General features: G+C 40.9%; 1 protein-coding gene across 2 annotated transcripts in view; it reads right to left on the bottom strand.

Moving 5' to 3' along the window:
* The window catches only part of Atp7a (ATPase copper transporting alpha), a 128,190-nt gene that overhangs the window by 51,050 nt on the left and 57,062 nt on the right, over positions 1-20,078 (bottom strand). The window contains exons 3-5 of one of the 2 annotated variants that reach the window (XM_048335527.1): positions 7,696-8,185; positions 6,061-6,786; positions 345-548 (exon numbers count right to left, since the gene is read on the bottom strand). In XM_048335527.1, coding sequence (XP_048191484.1) covers positions 345-548; positions 6,061-6,786; positions 7,696-8,185 — 1,420 coding nt within the window. Of the gene's footprint in view, positions 1-344; positions 552-6,060; positions 6,787-7,695; positions 8,186-20,078 lie in introns of both variants that reach the window. The other variant, XM_048335526.1, reaches the window with a different exon arrangement.

Genomic DNA, 20,078 nt, shown 5'->3' on the forward strand with positions numbered 1-20,078 from the left:
CCAGGGACAGTGCTCAGGCCCTGAGTCCAAGGCCCAGGACTCACACACACACACACACACACACACACACATGCACGCACGCATGCACGCACACACGCACAGCACCCAGGTCCTGAGTTCAAGCTGCAGGACTAGCACACACACACACAAAAAAAACACAAAACAAAAACAAGAGTGACATTATCCAAAAAGAAATGTACACTTTACCTGACTTATGTAACCGTAACCCCTGTGTATATCACCTTTATAATAACAATAAAAATAAAAAATTCAAGAACATAAGAGACCAAAGGGGCAAGGGTACAAATAAGTACACAAAACAACAAACTTTAAGAGTTGCTTACCTTCTTCTCGCCTTAAATTCCGTTCAATGTTTGCTACACAAGAGGCACAAGTCATTCCAGTGACCTGTATATAGCACTTAGATGAAGTCTTTGTGTCCTCCTTGTTGTGGACTGGTGTCATCATTTTATCTGATTCATTCGCCAAAGGCAAAAGTGACATTTCTGATGAAGGCTGAGCTATCACTACTAATGGCTCACTGAGGTCTGCTGAGAGGAAAACATGAATTTTATTTGTGTCATTGATTATTTTCCACCTACTACCTTGTCATGAGTCACAATGCACACTTCCAAGCACTGACAAACCATTTATCTAAATTGAGAAACTTCTAGCTTTAATTCAGAGATTTTTCTCCATAGAAGTCAATGTAACAAATTATTTAGACAGTTTTCTCAAACTAATGTACACATGAATCACCTGGAAAACTCATTACAGTTAAAATATGTATTTGGGTTCAATAGGTCTGCAGTGAACTCTGGTCTGTATTTCTAGCAACCAGCCAGGAGATACTGGTGTAGTTCATATGTGAAAAGGTTTTTTTTTCTGTTCCTGAGACTTGAACTCTGGGCCTAAGCACTGTCCCTGAGCTTTTGTGCTCAAGGCTAGCACTCTACCACTCTGAGTCACAGCTCTACTTCTAGTTTTCTGATGGTTAACTGGAGAAGAATCTCCTAGACTTTCCTGCCCAGTTGGCTTTGAACCACAATCTTCAGATCTCAGCCTCCTGAGTAGCTAGTATTATAGGTGTGAGCCACCAGCACTTAGCTCTGTAAGATTTTTCTAATAAAGAACTATAGATCTCCTTTTAGAAGATAAGGATCTCTGTCTATGGATTGGGAGGTCCTAGAGCACCAGCCATCTTGAAAGCAAGTTTCAGATATCTAGTTCGAGTCTCAGTCTCCAACAAATAAAAAAGAAAGAAGAAATTAAGAACAACTACAACAAAAAAAGAACCTTGGTCTTTAAAACTGTCTACACTATAGAAAATTCACTCAAGAGGTTTATGCAATAGGATCATAAGTTCGAGACTACCTTGGGCTATACAGTGAACTTAAGACCACCCTGGAACTAGATACTGAAATTCTGTCTCAAAAGAAATACAAGGGCTGGGAATGTGTGTTAACAATAGAGTGCTTGCCTAGCATGCATGAAGCCCTGGGTTCAATTCCTCAGCACCACATAAACAGAAAAAGCCAAAGTGATGCTGTGGCTCTAGAGGTAGAGTGCTAGCTTTGAGCAAAAAGAAGCCAGGGACAGTGCTCAGGCCCTGAGTCCAAGCCCCACGACTGGCAAAAAAAAGAAAAGAAACATAAATAAATTAAAAGTCTACATAGGAATGCAAAATAGTGCAGTTATTTTGGAAAATTCGTCTGCCCTTTCCTCAAAAAGTTAAAACAAACGCAGTAGCTCATGCTTGTAAACCTAGCTACTCAGGAGGTAAAGATCAGGAGGATTATGGATCAAAAGGCCAATTCAGGCAGAAAAGTCCATGAGATTCCATTTCCATAAAAAGCAGAATGTGATGACTTATCTGTTATCTCAGCTACGCAGAAAATGTACATAGGAGAATCAAAGTCCAAGCCACCAGAAAAATTACAAGACTCTAATTGAAAAATAGCTAAAGCAAAAAGGATTGAACATCTGACTCAAGTGATAGAGCACCCATCTAGCAAGTTCCAAGGCCCTGAGTGCGAACCTTAACATAGCTGAAAAAGAAAAAGGTTAATCATAGAGTTACCATATGACTAACAATGTTTAAAATATATATGCAGGGGCTGGGAATATGGCCTAGTAGTAAAGTGCTTGCCTCGTATACATGAAGCCCTGGGTTTGATTCCTCAGCACCACATGTATAGAAAATGGCCAGAAGTGGCACTGTGGCTCAAGTGGTAGAGTGCTAGCCTTGAGCAAAAAGAAGCCAGGGACAGTGCTCAGGCCCTGAGTTCAAGCCCCAGAACTGGCAAAAAAAAAAAAAACCATATATATATGTATGCATATAAAATTTGTATACCATGAATTCAGCATGCTTTATAAAAGCCAAAACAGTAGAAACTAAAAAAAAAAAAAAAAAAAAGCCCGGCACTGGTAGCTCATGCCTGTAATCCTAGCTACTCAGGAGGCTGAGATCTGAGGATCACAGTTCCAAGCCAGTCCAGGCAGGAAGAGATTCTTATTTCCAATTAACAAACAAAAAGCCAGAAGTGGAGCTGTGGCTCAAGTGGTAGCACCTGGCTCATATACATCTTATACATGTCATTGAATTTTAACTGGGACCTATTACGTAAGGTCAGGTTATAATTTTCCACTTGTAGCACTGTGGTGGTACTCAAAAGGTTATAGATTTTAAGCCAGGCACTGGTAGCTCACACCTGTAATCCTAACTACTCAGGAGGCTGAAATATGAGGATCACGGTTCAAAGCCAGCCCAGACAAAAGTCTCTATGAAGATCTTATCTCCAATTAACCACTCAAAAATGGAAGTAGTGCTGTGGCTCAAGTGCTAGCCTTGAGCAAAAGAGCTCAAGGACAGTGCCCAAGCCTGTTTTCACGCCCTATGACCAACAACAATAAAAAAAAGTTTGATATGTCTCTGGGTTGTTTCTCATGGATATTTACGCACTATAATTAGACATGTAGTTCATAAAATATTTCTTGAGCTTTGTGAGTTCAAAAAGAGAACATTGCTATTTGATAATAGCATTGTAGTAAAAATAGCAAACGTTACCCTATGTAGCACAGGCTGGCCTTGAACATGATACTCCTATCTCTGCTTCTCAAATTCTGGAATTACAGATGTGTATGACCATGCCCAGCAAGACAATTCTGCTTAGTGTAAGGTCTGTCCCAAGGGAGGGCTCCATGCAGATGCCCCTCACCTATTTAAGTCTACACCCAGTACCTGTGTTACCTAGGTAACTGGCACACCTGGAGGCAGTTAACTCCCCCTTCTCTGAGGTCACATCCAACCCACCTGGCCATACCTCCCACCTTTCCCTATATAATCCACCTCAACAGAAATCCCCGCTCTCTCCTTTTCTCTCACTCTTTCTCTCTCTTCCTTCCCCTCTGGCTCCCCATGCCTCCATCCTGTGTGAGCTGGCAGTTTGCTCTCCCCCCAATAAACTCTTCTCTGCCTGAACCATGTAGAGGGTTTTCTTTCCCATGAACCTTACTTACATCTGGTGCCATGACTCAGGAGGGGACAGAGTCAGGAGTTGCTGGATCTCCTCCTCCCTCTGCTCTTCTGAGGGTTAATCCACCTCCTTGACCGCCCCTCCTTGGACCAGACTGTGGAGTGCCGAAGGAAACACCTCGGACTTCTTGCCTTGACCATTGCTGGATTCAAATCCACCACACTATCTCCTCTCTAAGTCTGGTGAGTGACTCCCATCTACAGGTCCTCTGTCTGACCACGCCAGAGGGACCATGAAATGCCTTTTTGGCCAGTGTGTTCTCATTCAGGGATTCCTGAATCAAGACTTTGACTCTACATCCTTGTGGATCCCGTCTACCTCCTTATGGACCCCCGCCATCCTTATTGGACTCCTATTCCATAAAGTCAAAATGCCTCATAGGCTAGAAAATCAGTCTCAGTGGCCCAACCTTTTGGCTTGTGCCTTCAAGAGTTGCAATGCAGGGCTGGGGATATAGCCTAGTGGCAAGAGTGCCTGCCTCGGATACACGAGGCCCTAGGTTTGATTCCCCAGCACCACATATACAGAAAACGGCCAGAAGGGGCGCTGTGGCTCAAGTGGCAGAGTGCTAGCCTTGGGCGGGAAGAAGCCAGGGACAGTGCTCAGGCCCTGAGTCCAAGGCCCAGGACTGGCCAAAAAAAAAAAAAAAAAAGAGTTGCAATGCAGGTTGAGTTCCAGGGACCCCACTCCAGGTTCCCTCTCAAAGGCTAGCCATTCTGGGTTTGATCTACTCCACAAGCCAAAAAAGCAGAGAGAGGAGGAGATCCAGCAACTCCTGACTCTGCCTCCTCCTGAGTCATGGCACCAGATGTAAGGTTCACTGGAAAGGAAACCCACCACATGGTTCAGGCAGAAAGGAGTTTTTTAGGGGGAAGCAAACTGCCAGCCCACACAAGATGGAGGCATGAGGAGACAGAGGGGAAGGAAGAAGAGAAAAAGAGAGAAAAGGAGCAAGAGAGAGTGAGAGAAAAGAGAGCAGGGCCGTGTTGAGCTGGATTATATAGGGAAAGGTGGGAGGTATGACCAGGTGGATTGGATCTGAACTCAGAAGGAGTAATTAACTGCCTCCAGGTGTGCCAGTTACCTAGGTAACACAGGTACTAGGTGCAGATTTAAACTGGTGGGGGGCACCTGCATGGAGCTCTTCGGGGGGGTGGAACTTACACTTAGTTGAAGGCCAGATTCAATTCTGGTTCAAAACAACTAGTTCAGCTGGAAGCTTGGTGATTCATGCCTGCCTGATCCTAGCTACTCAGAAGTCTGAGATCTGAGGACTGCCATTCGAAATCAGAAAAATCTGTGGGACTCTTATCTTCAGTTAAACAGTAATATGTCAATAGTAGAACTGTGGCTACAGTCATAAAAATGCTAGCCTTGAGCAAAAAAAGCTAAAGGATTGTGTCTATCTCTAGTACTGGCACAAAAGAGGGGAAGGGAAGGGAAGGGGAGAGGAGAGGAGAGAAGGGGAGGGAAGGGGAGGAAAGAGGAAGGGAGGGAAGGGAAGAACAAGGGAGAAGAGGGAGTAGAGAAGAGAGAGAAGGAGAGAAAGAAAAAGACAAAGAATGAGAGAGAATAAAAAAGAGAAAGAACTAGTTCATACAGGCAAATTTCATTAAATATACATTTTTGGCTCCAGTTCAAAATTAAGAACTATAAGGGTATGAAGCCTTTCGGACAAGTCTGGAATCAGCTGAATTTGAATGCCAAAATTTAAAATCACAATTAAAATACTATTGTTTTGTTTCTACCTTTCTCTTAAAAGTAACATTTTCTTCCCCATTATATAAATACTTACATACATACTTGCTATAAAAACAATTTAACCAGGTGCAACTGGCTCGCCATGCCTATAGCTCTAGTTACTTAGGAAACTGAAATCTGAGGACTATGGTTCAAAGCTAGATTTAGCAAACAAATCCATAGGACTCTTTAAGTAACCAGTAAAAAGCCAAAAGTGGGGCTGTGGCTCAAAGTGGTAGACCACCAGCTCTCAGCCAAAAAGCTAAGGGAGAGCGCAAGACCCTAAATTCCAACAAGCCTCCTTACTGGCACCAAAATTTTTTAATCTTATAATACACAAGAAAACACAATAGAAAAAAATTGGCTTTATTCTACCACTCAAATATAAAATCTGATGCACTTATTTATATACATGAATGTATAACCATGGCAAAACTTTATATGCATTTAATTATAAAAATTTCATTCGTGTATACATAGCATTTCAGCTTATTTTTCATTTAACAAAATATCTCAGACTTTCCTATTGCATTACATATGTTTAATATCATAACTTTCCTGGTTTCTTTCCATTTCCTTTATGATCATACCAGGATTTATTTACTATTTGTAAACTAATTCTGCAAACATCCTTACAGGCACCATGGATTACCTTCATAGGACTTACTTGTAAAAAATGGCATTTCAGTGCCTATGACTCATTTCTCATTGCTAAAAGCCAAACAAAGTGCTGCATTGGAAATCAAAGAGCATTAGGAAAATCAAAGAAAAAAAGGAAAATTACCTGATAAGGTGGCATCAAATCCCATGTCTTCTATGGCTTCTCTCAGGGTCTCTGGAGAAGTGAGTAGAGGATCATACTCCACAGTTCCATTGCTGTTTGCTAGGGAGACGCGTATGGATTTCACACCTGGCTTTTTTGATATGACCCCCTCAATAGACTGCACACAAGAATTACAAGTCATGCCAACAATGTTTATCATGGTTTCCTGAGTCAGAGGCTGGCTAACTGTATTCAGAGGTGTCTTATGAGGAGATGTGGTGGCGGGAGAGTTGGAGGTACTCTCAACTTCACTTGCAATACTAACTCTATATTGTCCTGGTGAGACGGCCTCTATTGCTTTTCTCAGTGTTTCTGGAGTGACTGAACTTGCATTGTATTTTACAATGGCAGACCTATTCTCTAAAGAAATGACAATGCTGCTTACATACTGGAGTGTAGAGAAAGCACTTTCAATATTTGACACACATGATTTACAATGCATGCCATCTATGATGAAAGTGGCTGTAGAGTCACTGGTGTATGAGGGACTCCTTTGCTGAGATCTTTCTGGAGATTTCACTGGTGTATTCTTTAGACGCTCGACATCAATAGCTCCCAATTTTAGGTACTTGGGCTGTTTTTTCACAAATGCTGGGAAGCCTGCTGCTTCAATCTGTTTCTTTATTTCTTCTACAGTGATCAAATGAGGCTGATAAACAATAGTTGCTTCTTGATTGTCCAGGGAAACTAGTTAATGAAAAGAAACATAATTATTTCATTTCATCCTGGGTCACTTCAGAATCATTTTCTCACCAGCTTTTCTTAAAATCATTTTGGATTTTTTTTTCAGAAGATATGACTGACATATGTTAGAAACAAGTAAAACATGTGACCACTGTTCTATAGTGTCTTAAGTTTCCAGTTGCCTAAGTGAAAATACATTAAGAGTAGGGGCTGGGGATATAGCCTAGTGGCAAGAGTGCCTGCCTCGGATACACGAGGCCCTAGGTTCGATTCCCCAGCACCACATATACAGAAAACGGCCAGAAGCGGCGCTGTGGCTCAAGTGGCAGAGTGCTAGCCTTGAGCGGGAAGAAGCCAGGGACAGTGCTCAGGCCCTGAGTCCAAGGCCCAGGACTGGCCAAAAAAAAAAAAAGAAAATACATTAAGAGTAAAAACGTAGTCCAGGCATGATGTGGTAAAAAGTCTATAAGACTCTCATAATTCATCATTATAATCATTAATTTTACTGTCATTAGTACTGGGATATGCTCTGTCTCAAACTCCAATAAGGCAATAAGTCCAACAAAGTTGAAACCTAAGCTTGGGGAAAAAAGCAAAAAGTAAAAAGATAAAACAGAAAATGAAGCCAGGCAGCAGTGGCTCACACCTGTAATCCTAGCTACACAGGAAGCTGAGATCTTAGCATTATGATTTGAAGCCAGCCCAGGCAGAAACTTTCATCTCCAAATAACCACCAAAAAGCTACGAGTAAAGTTGTGGGTCAAATGGTTACCAGACTTGTGTAAAAAAGCTAAGGGACAGGTACCCAGGCCCTGATTTCAATCCTCAGTACTGACACAAAAAAGAAAAACACAGAAAATGTAGCCTTACAAACTAGTAAAACCAACAAAAAAACAGCAGCAAAGAAATTACCTTTAATCCGCTGAACACCTTGCAGTTTCCCAATTTTTCCTTCAATGGTGCTTGTGCATGAGTGGCAAGTCATACCCTCCACCTTCATCTTCAGCATGACTTCACCTGCTTGAGCCATGCTGGGGTCTTCACAGCTTCCAGGCTTTTTCTCCTGAGTTCCGATGTCTAAACTGAGGTCAGGAACCAGCTCTACTATGTGACTGGCACTCACTAGAGAAGGGATTATTGTCACTACTGCAGTTCTTTGCTGAGGGGAAATTTTAATGTCGGTCACACCCTTGGTCTTGAGCAATGTGCTTTGGATATGGTCCCACGGTGGAGCCAGTGGAGCAGTAACAGTCAGAAAGACAGTACTGGTTAAAACTGGGAGTGGATTAGAATTCTGGAGACTAGCATCAAAGCCCATGTCGTCGATGGCTTCTTGTAGAGTCTTTGGAGTCTGTACTTTAGAGTCATAAATAATAGTTGCATTTTTTTCTTCTAGTGAAACCTTTCAGAAGAAAATTTCAGAAGTCAGTTTCATTAAACTATATGACACAGGAATTAAGAGTCTCAATTCAAGAAGAATGAAATAAATGATTCAATCTCATGGGGTCTCTGCTTGTTTTCATCTTCACTATTCTTATTAGAAAGAAAATGTTGTGTCTACCTAGAAGATAAAGCAATATGCAGACCTACGTGACTGTGGTACCAGTCAGGTATGTGCAACATGTGCATGCCAAACACACCCTAGAATTGCACAACAGAGTATATAGTACTTCTTCCCACCATCTCCATACAAAATGTACTGCAACACTTCATATTCCACCAACTGAAAAGGTTACATAAGCCAGGCACCAGTGACTTAAGCTTGTAATCCTAGCTACTCAGGACACTGAGATTCAGAGGATCACAGTTTGATGCTAGCCTGAGTGCAAAGAAAAGTCCAGGAGGCTCCAACTCCAAAATAGTAAAAGTCAAGGATGGAAACTGGAAGCATGGCATAGGTGGTACAATGCCAGCCAATGATATCATTTCAGATATCAAGTTCAAGTTCCAGACTCAGACAAAAAAAAAAAAACCACAAACAAACAAAAACCCCAACCCTTAGCCAGGTGCAAATGGCTCACTCCCACAGAATGACACTGGGTGGAGTCCATAAAAATCTGGACATCACTGATGCCAAGTTTCATAGTTTTTCTGGCAACAATTTCCTTTTTCCCTCCTCAGATCAAGCATGGAAGATATTCCACAGAAAAGTATCCTCTTCTAAAGTGTTAAGAAAAATAGACCTGGGTAGACAGAAAGGACTTATCATTAGTAAAATGTTACTTATGTCCCTTCTAATTCAATGAAAAGCTAGTATTAGCTGGGCTTCAGTGGCTCCTGCTTATAATACTAGCTACGCAGGAGGCTGATATCTGAGGACATCGATTCCATGCCAGCCCAGGCAAGAAAGTCAATAAGACTCTTTATCTCCAATTAACCACCAAAAAAGCCAGAAATAGAGCTGTGGCTCAAGGAGTAGAGCACTAGCCTTGAGTTCAAGGACCAGGACCGGCACAAAAGAATGTTATTAAATTCAGGCACCCTATATTTTTTCATATGTGATTTCTGTGTAATCTGCATAAAGACACCAACTCTACATCTTTTTCTTCTCAGACAAGACAAATGCTAGAATAAAACAACCTTACTTCTGAGGCTTTTGTTTCCTGAGAGACTGAACAAAGTAACTTTTTTTTTTTAGCGCTACTGCTTGATAAAAGCTAAAAACTGTATTATCACTATTCAGGTTGTCCTTAGTATGTCTTTTGCATTCTTTCTTATGCGATAATGAAAGGTGCTAGGGTCTCAATGTGTCCTCAAAAAATTCCTATTGCTGGTACCCTGACCTCAAGAGGGGTCTTTGGGAGGTGGTTAGTTCATAAAAGCACAGCAGTATGTAATTAGCTTTAGTGGCTATGAATAATTAGCAAGCTCATATTGACAGTGAGAAACCAACACCAGACATCAAATTTGCCAGTGCCCAGATTTAAGAATCCCCATCTTGAACCAACCCAGATGCCCCTCAATAGATGAATGGATCAGGAAAATGTGGTACACATACACAATGGAATTTTATGCCTCTATCAGAAAGAATGACATTGCCCCATTCGTGAGGAAATGGAAAGACTTGGAAAAAATTATACTAAGTGAAGTGAGCCAGACCCAAGGAAACATGGACTCTATGGTCTCCCTCATAGGGAATATTTAGCGCAGATTAAGGCTAGTCACAGCAGAGGATCACAAGAGCCTAATAGCTATGCCCTTATGAATGCATAAGATGATGCTAAGTGAAATGAACTCCATGTTATGAAAATGACTGTTATATCACTGTTGTAATTACTTTCAACATGCCATGTGAAACCGTAGCTTCTTTTGTTGATGATCCTCTTGTATCCCCTTCCTGTGGTTGTACCCGCACTATCACTATATCTCATCTGAGTACACTAGATACTGTATATACTGGTATTAGAACTAGGGAAGGGAAAGGGAATATCAAAATGGAGAGACAAAGGATAAAAAGACAAACGACTCCAAAAGCAATACTTGCAAAAACCATTTGGTGTAAACCAACTGAACAACTCATGGGGAGAGAGGGAAAGGAGGAGGGGGGAGTGGGAATGAAGGAGGAGGTAACAAACAATAAAAGAAATGTACCCAAGGCCTAACGTATGAAACTGTAACCTCTCTGTACATCACTTTGACAATAAGGAAAAAAAAGAGTCCCCATCTTTTTTGAGAAAATTTACTTGTTTAATTAATTGCTCAGCAGTTTTAAGTACAGACTGATAAGTACAGTTATCATACAGACTAATAACTACCCACCAAAGATGACTAACCCATCTTCTTAACAGTTAAGAAATTTCTGTTGTATAAGCCACCTAGCTGAGTGCTGGTGGTTCATGCCTGTAATCCTAGATACTCATGAGATTGAGATATGAGGATCTGTGGATCACAGTTTGAAGCAAGCCCAGGCAAGAAAGTCTGTGAGATTCTCATCTCCAATTGCCCACCAAAACAGCTGGAAGTGGAGCTGTGGCTCAAGTGGTAGAGTGCTAGCCTTGAGCACAAAAGTTCAGGGACAGTACCCAGGCCCTGAGTTCAAGCCCCAGGACCACCATACAAAAAACACAAATAGCTACCTAATTCAGGGTAGCTTGTTAGAACAGTCTGAAGAGGTAAGGGTGAAGGTAACAGTACCCTATAGAAAACTAAATGGCCCAGAAACCCAGCAAAGCAACAAAAGCTCAATTTAAATACACATATATGAAATTCCAAAGTCCATGCTCATTTCTTGTAGAAATGATTAAGCTAGATGATCTCCAACTCTGTGAAACTAAAAATTATATACCTGTGCTTTGAGCAACATGCAGATTCTAAATAAGAACACCTGAGAAGCATGAAATATTTCTATTATTTCAACCGAATAATTGTTTTTCTCTACTACAGTTCACATTGCCTCCCATGCTACTTTAAATTTAAAATGATCTAGAGAAGGAATTTCTTGGGGTTGGAAGCATGGCTCAGTTGGTAGAGTGCTAGCCAATTAGCAAAAGTGTCTGATTCTAAGTTCAAGACCAGACCTGAGAGCGAGAGCGAGAGCAAGAGCGAGAGCAAGAGGAGACAGAAGCAATTTCTATGGTTTATAGCAGTCATGTTATGAAAGAGCCTTGGCTAAAATTTTAGCATACTGAAATTCCTTCTATCTCCCCTGAACCCATTTCTTCTACTATAATAAATTTGGGTTAGCATACTGCTCCATCAGTGTGGAGGTCTTCAGATAGTTTTAAGCCCACTTTCTTTAATTTCTCATATGACAATTCAGCAAAAAAGCAATCAGAGACAAGTTATTCAGAGACAGGAAGGAATATCATTTTACAGAAATGGAAACTGAAGTCAGAAAAGTGAAATAATTCATCAATTCACCTGAATTTCTAACATGCTCTTATCATTCATACTATAGTTCTGAATCAGTTAATGTATTTATAATACATAAGCGTACCACTGCTATACATAGTCCTAATACAAATTATATTACCATGTGTCATGTGTGAATGTATACATGGCCAAGTGCTGGTGGCTCATACCTTTAATCCTAGCTACTCAGGAGGCTGAGATCTGAGCATCAAGGTTTAAAGCTAGCCAGAGCAAGAAATTCAATGGGACTCTATCTCCAATTAACCAGCAAAAAGTCAGAAGTGGAGCTGTTGCTCAAGAGGCAGAGCACCAGCCTTGAGGAAAAAAGGTAAGGGACAAGTCCCAAGCCCAGATTGTAAGCTAAAGTACTAGCAAAGAAAACTGTGCATATATTGGGCTCATTGATAAAGCATATGCTTACATGTGAGAAACCCTGGTTTAATTCACACACACACACACACACACACACACACACACACACACACACACACACACTCTTTATTCTACTTGGCCAGTCTAAATTAGATTAAAACTATTAACTTCAGAGCTAGCAAAAGATAAATCTTAGAGACTCCTCTTTGAGGCCCCTCTCTGAAAGGAGTCTTCCTATTTTCCTTTTTTTTTTCTTTTGCTAGTCCTGGGGCTTGAACTCAGGGCCCGAGCACTGTCCCTGGCTTCCTTTTTTGCTCAAGGCTAGCACTCTGCCACTTGAGCCATAGCACCACTTCTGGCTGTTTATATATGTGGTGCTGGGGAATTGAACTTCCTATCATTCTGTTAAACTTTTAACTTTGCCATTAAGAAAGTAACTTTTGATAATGAATAGTTATGCATTTGAAAATGTGTTAGAAGTGAAAATTGACAAAGTACCTGATTTGTAAAAATTAGTGTTACATAACTATTGAGCTATTGTCTGCTAGGATGATCCTAGACATGTACTATTTATTACCAATGAGGGAAACCATAGAGTCCATGTTTCTTTGGGTCTGGCTCACTTCATTTAGTATGATTTTTTCCCAAGTCTTTCCATTTCCTTATGAATGGAGCATAGAATGATAGAAGCATAGAATTCAATTGTGTATATTTACCACATTTTCTTGATCCATTCATCTACTGGGGGGCATCTTGGATGGTTCCATATTTTAGCTATAGTAAATTTTGCTGCAATGAACATAATTGTGTTGGTAGCTTTAGTGTGGTCTTGTTTGTGATCCTTTGGGTAGACAGACAAGAGAAAAAGCCGGCCCAAGCTAGGTGGCTCAATAGCCATTGCCAAAACTTAAATGCAACAAAATTAAAAACAGAAATAGTGAAAGTCCCTCTTCACATCTTTCTCTACTGCTGCAGTTATCTTGGATTTGACCATTGTTGATCTTTTGGAATAGTATTCAGAAACCTAAGTATCTTTGAATAGCTGACTCCATAGCTTCACGGATAGGTGATCATTACCAGTTAACAATAATCAAAATTTCTATAGTACCCAGGTACAATGCTGCTGAGAAGACATCCATTTAAAATGTTCTTTTGTCTATCACTTGCTTAAACAAGAGTTAGAAAACAAAAAAGAGTACTGAACAGGAATAAAAATTCTTTTTTTTTAATTTATTTACTTATTAAACAAATTTTTTTGACAAGGTGTTATGCAAAAGGGGTACAGTTACATAGTAGGGCAGTATGTACATTTCTTGTGTTATCTTACACCACGTTTTTCTTTCCCTTCCCTAGGTCAGGTAGACATATATACAATACACAATGTACTAAGAACATATACAGTAGCCACGTGGACTACACCCAAGAAAATTCGCCTAGGTCTTTAAATGTAATGTCTACAATAGACAGTATGTCGACAATAGTCTTTTTTTAATTTATTTTTTTTTGGTCAGTCCTGGGCCTTGAACTCAGGGCCTGAGCACTGTCCCTGGCTTCCTTTTGCTCAAGGCTAGCACTCTGCCACTTGAGCCACAGTGCCACTTCTGGCCATTTTCTGTATATGTGGTGCTGGGGAATTGAACCCAGGGCCTCATGTATACAAGGCAAGCACTCTTGCCACTAGGCCATATCCCCAGCCCACTCGACAATAGTCTTATATGAACGTACATACATAGCTTTTGAGCTATTGTGCTCCACTGAGAGGTCAATTTTTGACCTTTATATGTTGAGTAGTTGTTTGGTTTTAGTTACATTATGTAGGGTCGCTGACCCAAACCTGTGGGAAATACCATTTGACAAGAGGTTTTTGGTTTTACAGACCTGGTCTCTACTGTCTCCCCGTCACCCCATCTTAACAGTCATATATCAAGGAATAAAAATTCTTGATGGTACCAGGTTTTGTTGGCTCATGACTGTAATCCTAGCTATTTTGGAGGCTGAGACCTGGAAGATGGAGGTTTGAAGCCAGCCCACAGAGAAAAGTTCATGAGATTCCATCTCCAATTAGTCACCAAACAGCTGAACTGCAAGCCTGGCTCAAGTGGTACAGTGTCAACTATGAGCATAAAAGCCAAATTAAAGTGTGAGACCCTGACTTAAAGCCTTGACCAGGTACATAGGAAGGTTGATTGATGGTTGATTGATTGATTGATGAAAAAGTGATGTGGTATGCTTCCACTTTTATTTATTTATTTAGCCGGTCCTAGGGCTTAGACTCAGGGCCTAAGCACTATCCCTGGCTTCTTTTTGCTCAAGGCTAGCACTCTGCCATTTGAGTCACAGTGCCACTTCTGGCCATTTTCTATATATGTGGGGCTGGGGAATTGAACCCAGGACTTCATGTATGGGAGGCAAGCATTCTTGCCATTAGGCCATATTACCAGCCCCACTTTTATTTTTTTGAAAAGACAATCAAGGGCTGGGAATATGGCCTAGTGGCAAAGTGCTCACCTCATATGCATGAAGCCCTGGGTTCGATTCCTCAGCACCACATATATAGAAAAAGCCGGAAGTGGCACTGTGGCTCAAGTGGTAGAGTGCTAGCCTTGAGCAAAAAGAAGCCAGGGACAGTGCTCAGGCCCTGAGTCCAAGCCCCAGGACTGGCAACAAAAACAAAACAAACAAACAATTATACTATGATGGTTACAAAATAATGCATTAAAAAAAAGACAATCAAGGGCTGGGGATATGGCCTAGTGGCAAGAGTGCTTGCCTCGTATACATGAGGCCCCGGGTTCGATTCCCCAGCACCACATATACAGAAAATGGCCAGAAGTGGCGCTGTGGCTCAAGGGGTAGAGTGCTAGCCTTGAGCAAGAAGAAGCCAGGGACAGTGCTCAGGCCCTGAGTCCAAGCCCCAGGACTGGCAAAAAATAAAAAATAAAAGACAATCAAGTGGATACATATACACATAAATAGTTCTATATCCACATTATTTATAGAAAGGCTATCTGTCTACACACACACACACACACACACACACACACACACGTAGGACAACTGGATTCTTTTGGAAGGAGGATTTTTCAGTAATAATAATAAAGTAGCTACTATTAAGGGGAGCAATGAATGTATTTATTGACCTGAAGGAGAAATTTAGTTTTAAAAAATAATAGTATCTATAAAGAGAACAAACTGCATTGTTTATCTGTATAAAGGACAAAAACATTCAAAAAATCCAACATTGTATGTTTCAGGAACAAAGTAATTTGTTAACAGGGCATTAACCTTTGGAGTCATTTAGTACTTGCATTTAATTAAATTTGGTTTTAAATTTCCGTTTCAAAAAAGCCAACCATTCATATTATCTGCCCATTTTCTTTTTTCTTTGAACAGGCTGCTGAGATGATTAAATTAAGCTGTAGGTTAATCCCTTCAATGTCTATGAACTTCGCACTAGCAAGACAAAGAACAGCACACTTATTCACAGCACAAGCACAATTTAACACATAATTTCCAAAGTATATTTTACCTGGTAAAGCTGCAAAAGTAAATAATCATATTCTACTTACTCCAAAAGTAAAAACTTCTGGACCCTCCTCTCTTTGTGCTTTGTTCATTAAACCTTTAATCTGCTTGACTGTTGCATTTTTCTTTTTTTTGGCCAGTCCTGGGCCTTGGACTCAGGGCCTGAGCACTGTCCCTGGCTTCTTCCCGCTCAAGGCTAGCACTCTGCCACTTGAGCCACAGCGCCGCTTCTGGCCGTTTTCTGTATATGTGGTGCTGGGGAATCGAACCTAGGGCCTCGTGTATCCGAGGCAGGCACTCTTGCCACTAGGCTATATCCCCAGCCCGACTGTTGCATTTTTCAATAAAGCAACCTCATTCAGTTTAACACCACAATTATACCACACCCTTCCTAACACCAGCAAGAGTTCCTTCACTTAGTCAAAACCTGGATTCCCCAAAGGTTGCTTCCTAAATTGTCTATACACTAACCTTAATTATGATTCAGAAATTATGATCAAGAGAATTTTAATATTTTAAGTGATCAGTATTTATGTATTCATATTGAGCTACATGCTGACTACAAATTATTTTTGGACAAGGACAATTTTCTAAATGATGCTCAGAAACAGACAAATCCACATTTGGAATTAATTGGAGGGACTTTTAAGAAAAACAATATAAAACTATTAATAAAAATCTGTACAAAAGTATTTTGAATGTATAATAAAAAATCATAAATTACAGCAAGGCATGCCTATAATCTCAGCACTTACAAGGCCAAGGCAGGAGGATTCAGAGTTCAAGGCCACACTATGCTACATAGTAAGTTTAAGGCCAATGTGGACTATATAGTGAGACTCCTTCTCAAAACAGAACAAATGCCAGGCACAGGTGGTTCATACCTGTAATCCTAGCTATTCAAGAGGCTGAAAGCATGGGGCTGGGAATATGTCTGGGAATATGGCCTAGTGGCAAGAGTGCTTGCCTTGTATACATGAAACCCTGGGTACGATTCCCCAGCACCACATATATAGAAAATGGCTAGAAGTGGCGCTGTGGATCAAGTGGTGGAGTGCTAGCCTTGAGCACAAAGAAGCCAGGGTCAGTGCTCAGGTCCTGATTCCAAGCCCCAGGACTGGCAAAATAAATAAATAAATAAAATAAAAAAGAGGCTGAGATCTGAGGATCACAGTTCAAAGACAGCTTGGGCAAGAAAGTCTGTGAGATTCTTATCTCCACTTAACCACCAAAAAGTCAGAAATAGAGCTATGGCTCAAGTGGTAGAGTACTAGCCTTGAGCAAAAAAGCTTAGGGACAGCACCCAGGACCAGAGTTCAAGCCTCAGGACCAGCACGAGGAGGAGAAGGAGGAGGAGGGAGGGGAACTTTATAAAAGTTTTTGATAGGAGAAAGACAGAGCCTGGAAAAGGCAAAAGTGTACTTCTTTTCATGTAGAGCAATCAAATTATAATGATCATGGAAAACACACCGTTGAGTATCTCTGTCACAGAGATTCATTTAAATCACTATTAGTAGCACAAAGTGGTTTCACATTATATCACTGCCATTCTTCTTTTACAATTTAATCAATGTCCAATTGTATTTGTCTGACTTTAAACAGACCTAACTAGGTGGCAGTGAATTCTGGGAGATACAGTGGAAATAGCAAGTAGTATGTGCAAATAGTAAAGTAGAATCTACCCCTACAGTTATTTATTTTGCCAGTCCTGGGGCTTGAACTCAGGACCTGAGCACTGTCCCTGGCTTCTTTGTGCTCAAGGCTAGCACTCCACCACTTGAGCCACAGTTCCAGGTTTTTCTGTTTATGTGGTGCTGAGGAATCAAACCCAGGGCTTCATGCATGTTAGGCAAGCACTCTACCGCTAAGCCACATTCCCAGCCTCCTACAGTGATAAATGTATATGTCATCGGTCTCCTAAAACAGTCTGCTAGGCAGGGAGTTGGTGGGTTCAAAAACATATTAGTTGTCAGTGAACAGTAAGGACCTAAATTATTTAAAGAAAAATTATGTGAGCTTATCTGGGTGCATTGGCACACACCTGTAGTCCCTGCTATCAGAAGTTCCAGAATATTGAGTTTCAAGGTTATTCCAGGCAAAAAGTTGGCAAGACACCTCATCTCAACAAATAAGCTGAGTATAGTGGTCCATACCCATCACCGTAGGAAGCATGAATGGAGGAACTGTGAGTCAGAACCAGCCATGAACAAAAATGAAAGACTGTATGAAACACAACTAAAGCAAAAAGAGGTTGAGGCCTGGTGCGAGTGGCTCATACCTGTACTCCTGGCTACTGGGAAGACAGATCTGAGGAACATGGTTCAAAGCCAGCCCAGGCAAGAAAATACTACCAAAACAGTCAAAAGTGGGGCTGTGATTCTAGTGATAGAGTTCTAGCCTTGAACAGAAAGTTGAGGGACAGGCGCGTACACACACACACACACACACACACACACACACACACAAACACATACACACACAGAGGTTGGGGACATGCTTGAGTGTAAGAGTACCTGCTTAGCAAGCACAAGGTCCTGAGTTTAAACTGTAATGTCCAATTACAGTTAATGTCTAATTTTTTAAAAGGATAAGAAAGAAAAACCATGTGAACTAGCTCCTAGATAGTTATAATAGCTTTACTGTAATTAGCACAGACACTACTCTATAATTAGTAAGATTCAGCTGGCCTCTCAAACCAGACCCATCTACAATCAAGTGGAGGAGGTAAATTGGTTTCATTTGAGGATAAGTACAGTTGTCACACTTATTACTCACTAAAATTAAACAACTTATTTAAAGCTTTAGGTATGAAGGGTGCAGGGCCACTTTTCTTCTTTTTACTACTCAACAAATTCATCATTAAATGTTTGACCAAAAAGTATAATTTGGATATTCTGAAGATAAAAATTCATTTGAGAAAACGTGCAACATAGCAACCAAAGAGGATGACTGTTAGCTGTTGCCACTTTCCAACTCAGCTCACTCTCCAAAGAAAATTAAATATGACCATATCTTCACTGAGGGATATGGGGGAAGAAGCAATGGGAGAGCTTCTAAACTGGAGTTAGACCAAGGTAATGGTAAGTAAGTACAAAAGATTTATTTTAGAGCGTGTGAAAATGCCTGCCTAAGTATTTACACAGATGCCTCTGGGAGAAGGTATATTACACAGGGTAAAATAAAGCTTTCCTAATCACAATGAGCAATATCATCTTAGCTGGTCAGAATGTACAGTAAACAGATGAGAAACACTGCCTTCCCCCAAACAAATAGGCAAATGGATCCAAAGTTTGTTTTGTCCTCGAAGGCCAAAGTGAATGTCAAACTGAGACTAGGAAAAAAAATTACCTACAGCTTTATTGAAATGAACTCCAAGAAATGGAAACAAGAGAGTTTTTTCCCCTTTGTTGGTAGCATTGAGCAAAAAAAGGTCAGGGACAGTGCCCAGTCCCTGAGTTCGAGCCCCACAGGAGACTACTTACAGCATCAGATCTGGAAAAGAACTGACCACATAGTAGCACTACACTTCACATGACTTTAGAATTTTGGAACCATATCAAACCCCATCAAGAATCAGGTTGTGTAAGACACTATGTTGAAACTGTACTATACAACTTGTGGGTGGGGATGAGAGGGAAAAACTGGGAGAGAGCTCTTTACCTGACTTGTGAAACAGTAACTTCTCTGTACATCACCTTTATAATAACAACTTTAAGAAAAAAGTTTAAAAAATTGGACTGTGCCAAGTAGTCAGTTTTTTGTAACAAAAACAAGGCCAATTGAAACCAATGTGCACTAGATTCAGTAGGAATTTAGACGACAACATTGTAGACACAATAAAGGATATATACAGAAAGAAATTCTGTGGGGCTGGGAATATGGCCTAGTGGTAGAGTGCTTGCCTAGCATACATGAAGCCTTGGGTTCTATTCCTTGGCACCACATATACAGAAAAGGCCGGAAGTGGCGCTGTGGCTCAAGTGGTAGAGTGCTAGCCTTGAGCACAAAGAAGCCAGGGGGCTGGGGATATAGCCTAGTGGCAAGAGTGCCTGCCTCGGATACACGAGGCCCTAGGTTCGATTCCCCAGCACCACATATAAAGAAAACGGCCAGAAGCGGCGCTGTGGCTCAAGTGGCAGAGTGCTAGCCTTGAGCGGGAAGAAGCCAGGGACAGTGCTCAGGCCCTGAGCACAAGGCCCAGGACTGGCAAAAAAAAAGAAGCCAGGGACAGTGCTTGGGCCCTGAGTCCAAGCCCCACGACTGGCAAAAAAAAAAAAAAGAAAGAAAAAAAAAGAAAAGAAAAAGAAAAAAAAGAAATTCTGTGTTTCACTAAAAATCAAAAAACCCTTTTTCAAATCTCTGAGGACTATATAGGTAAAAAGTAAAGTTTAGATAAAACAGGACTTCCGTAAGTATCTGATCTAGGGCACATAATATTAGGAGCAAGAATCCACTGAGTATCTAATTTAAACACATGCTAAATGTGGTGTCCATTTGGAAAACACTCCCTTTAGGATGTAGTATGTAGCCGGGAGCCAGTGGCTCAT

This window comes from Perognathus longimembris, chromosome 28 (genome assembly GCF_023159225.1).
Source record: "Perognathus longimembris pacificus isolate PPM17 chromosome 28, ASM2315922v1, whole genome shotgun sequence".
Classification (NCBI taxonomy): domain Eukaryota; kingdom Metazoa; phylum Chordata; class Mammalia; order Rodentia; family Heteromyidae; genus Perognathus; species Perognathus longimembris.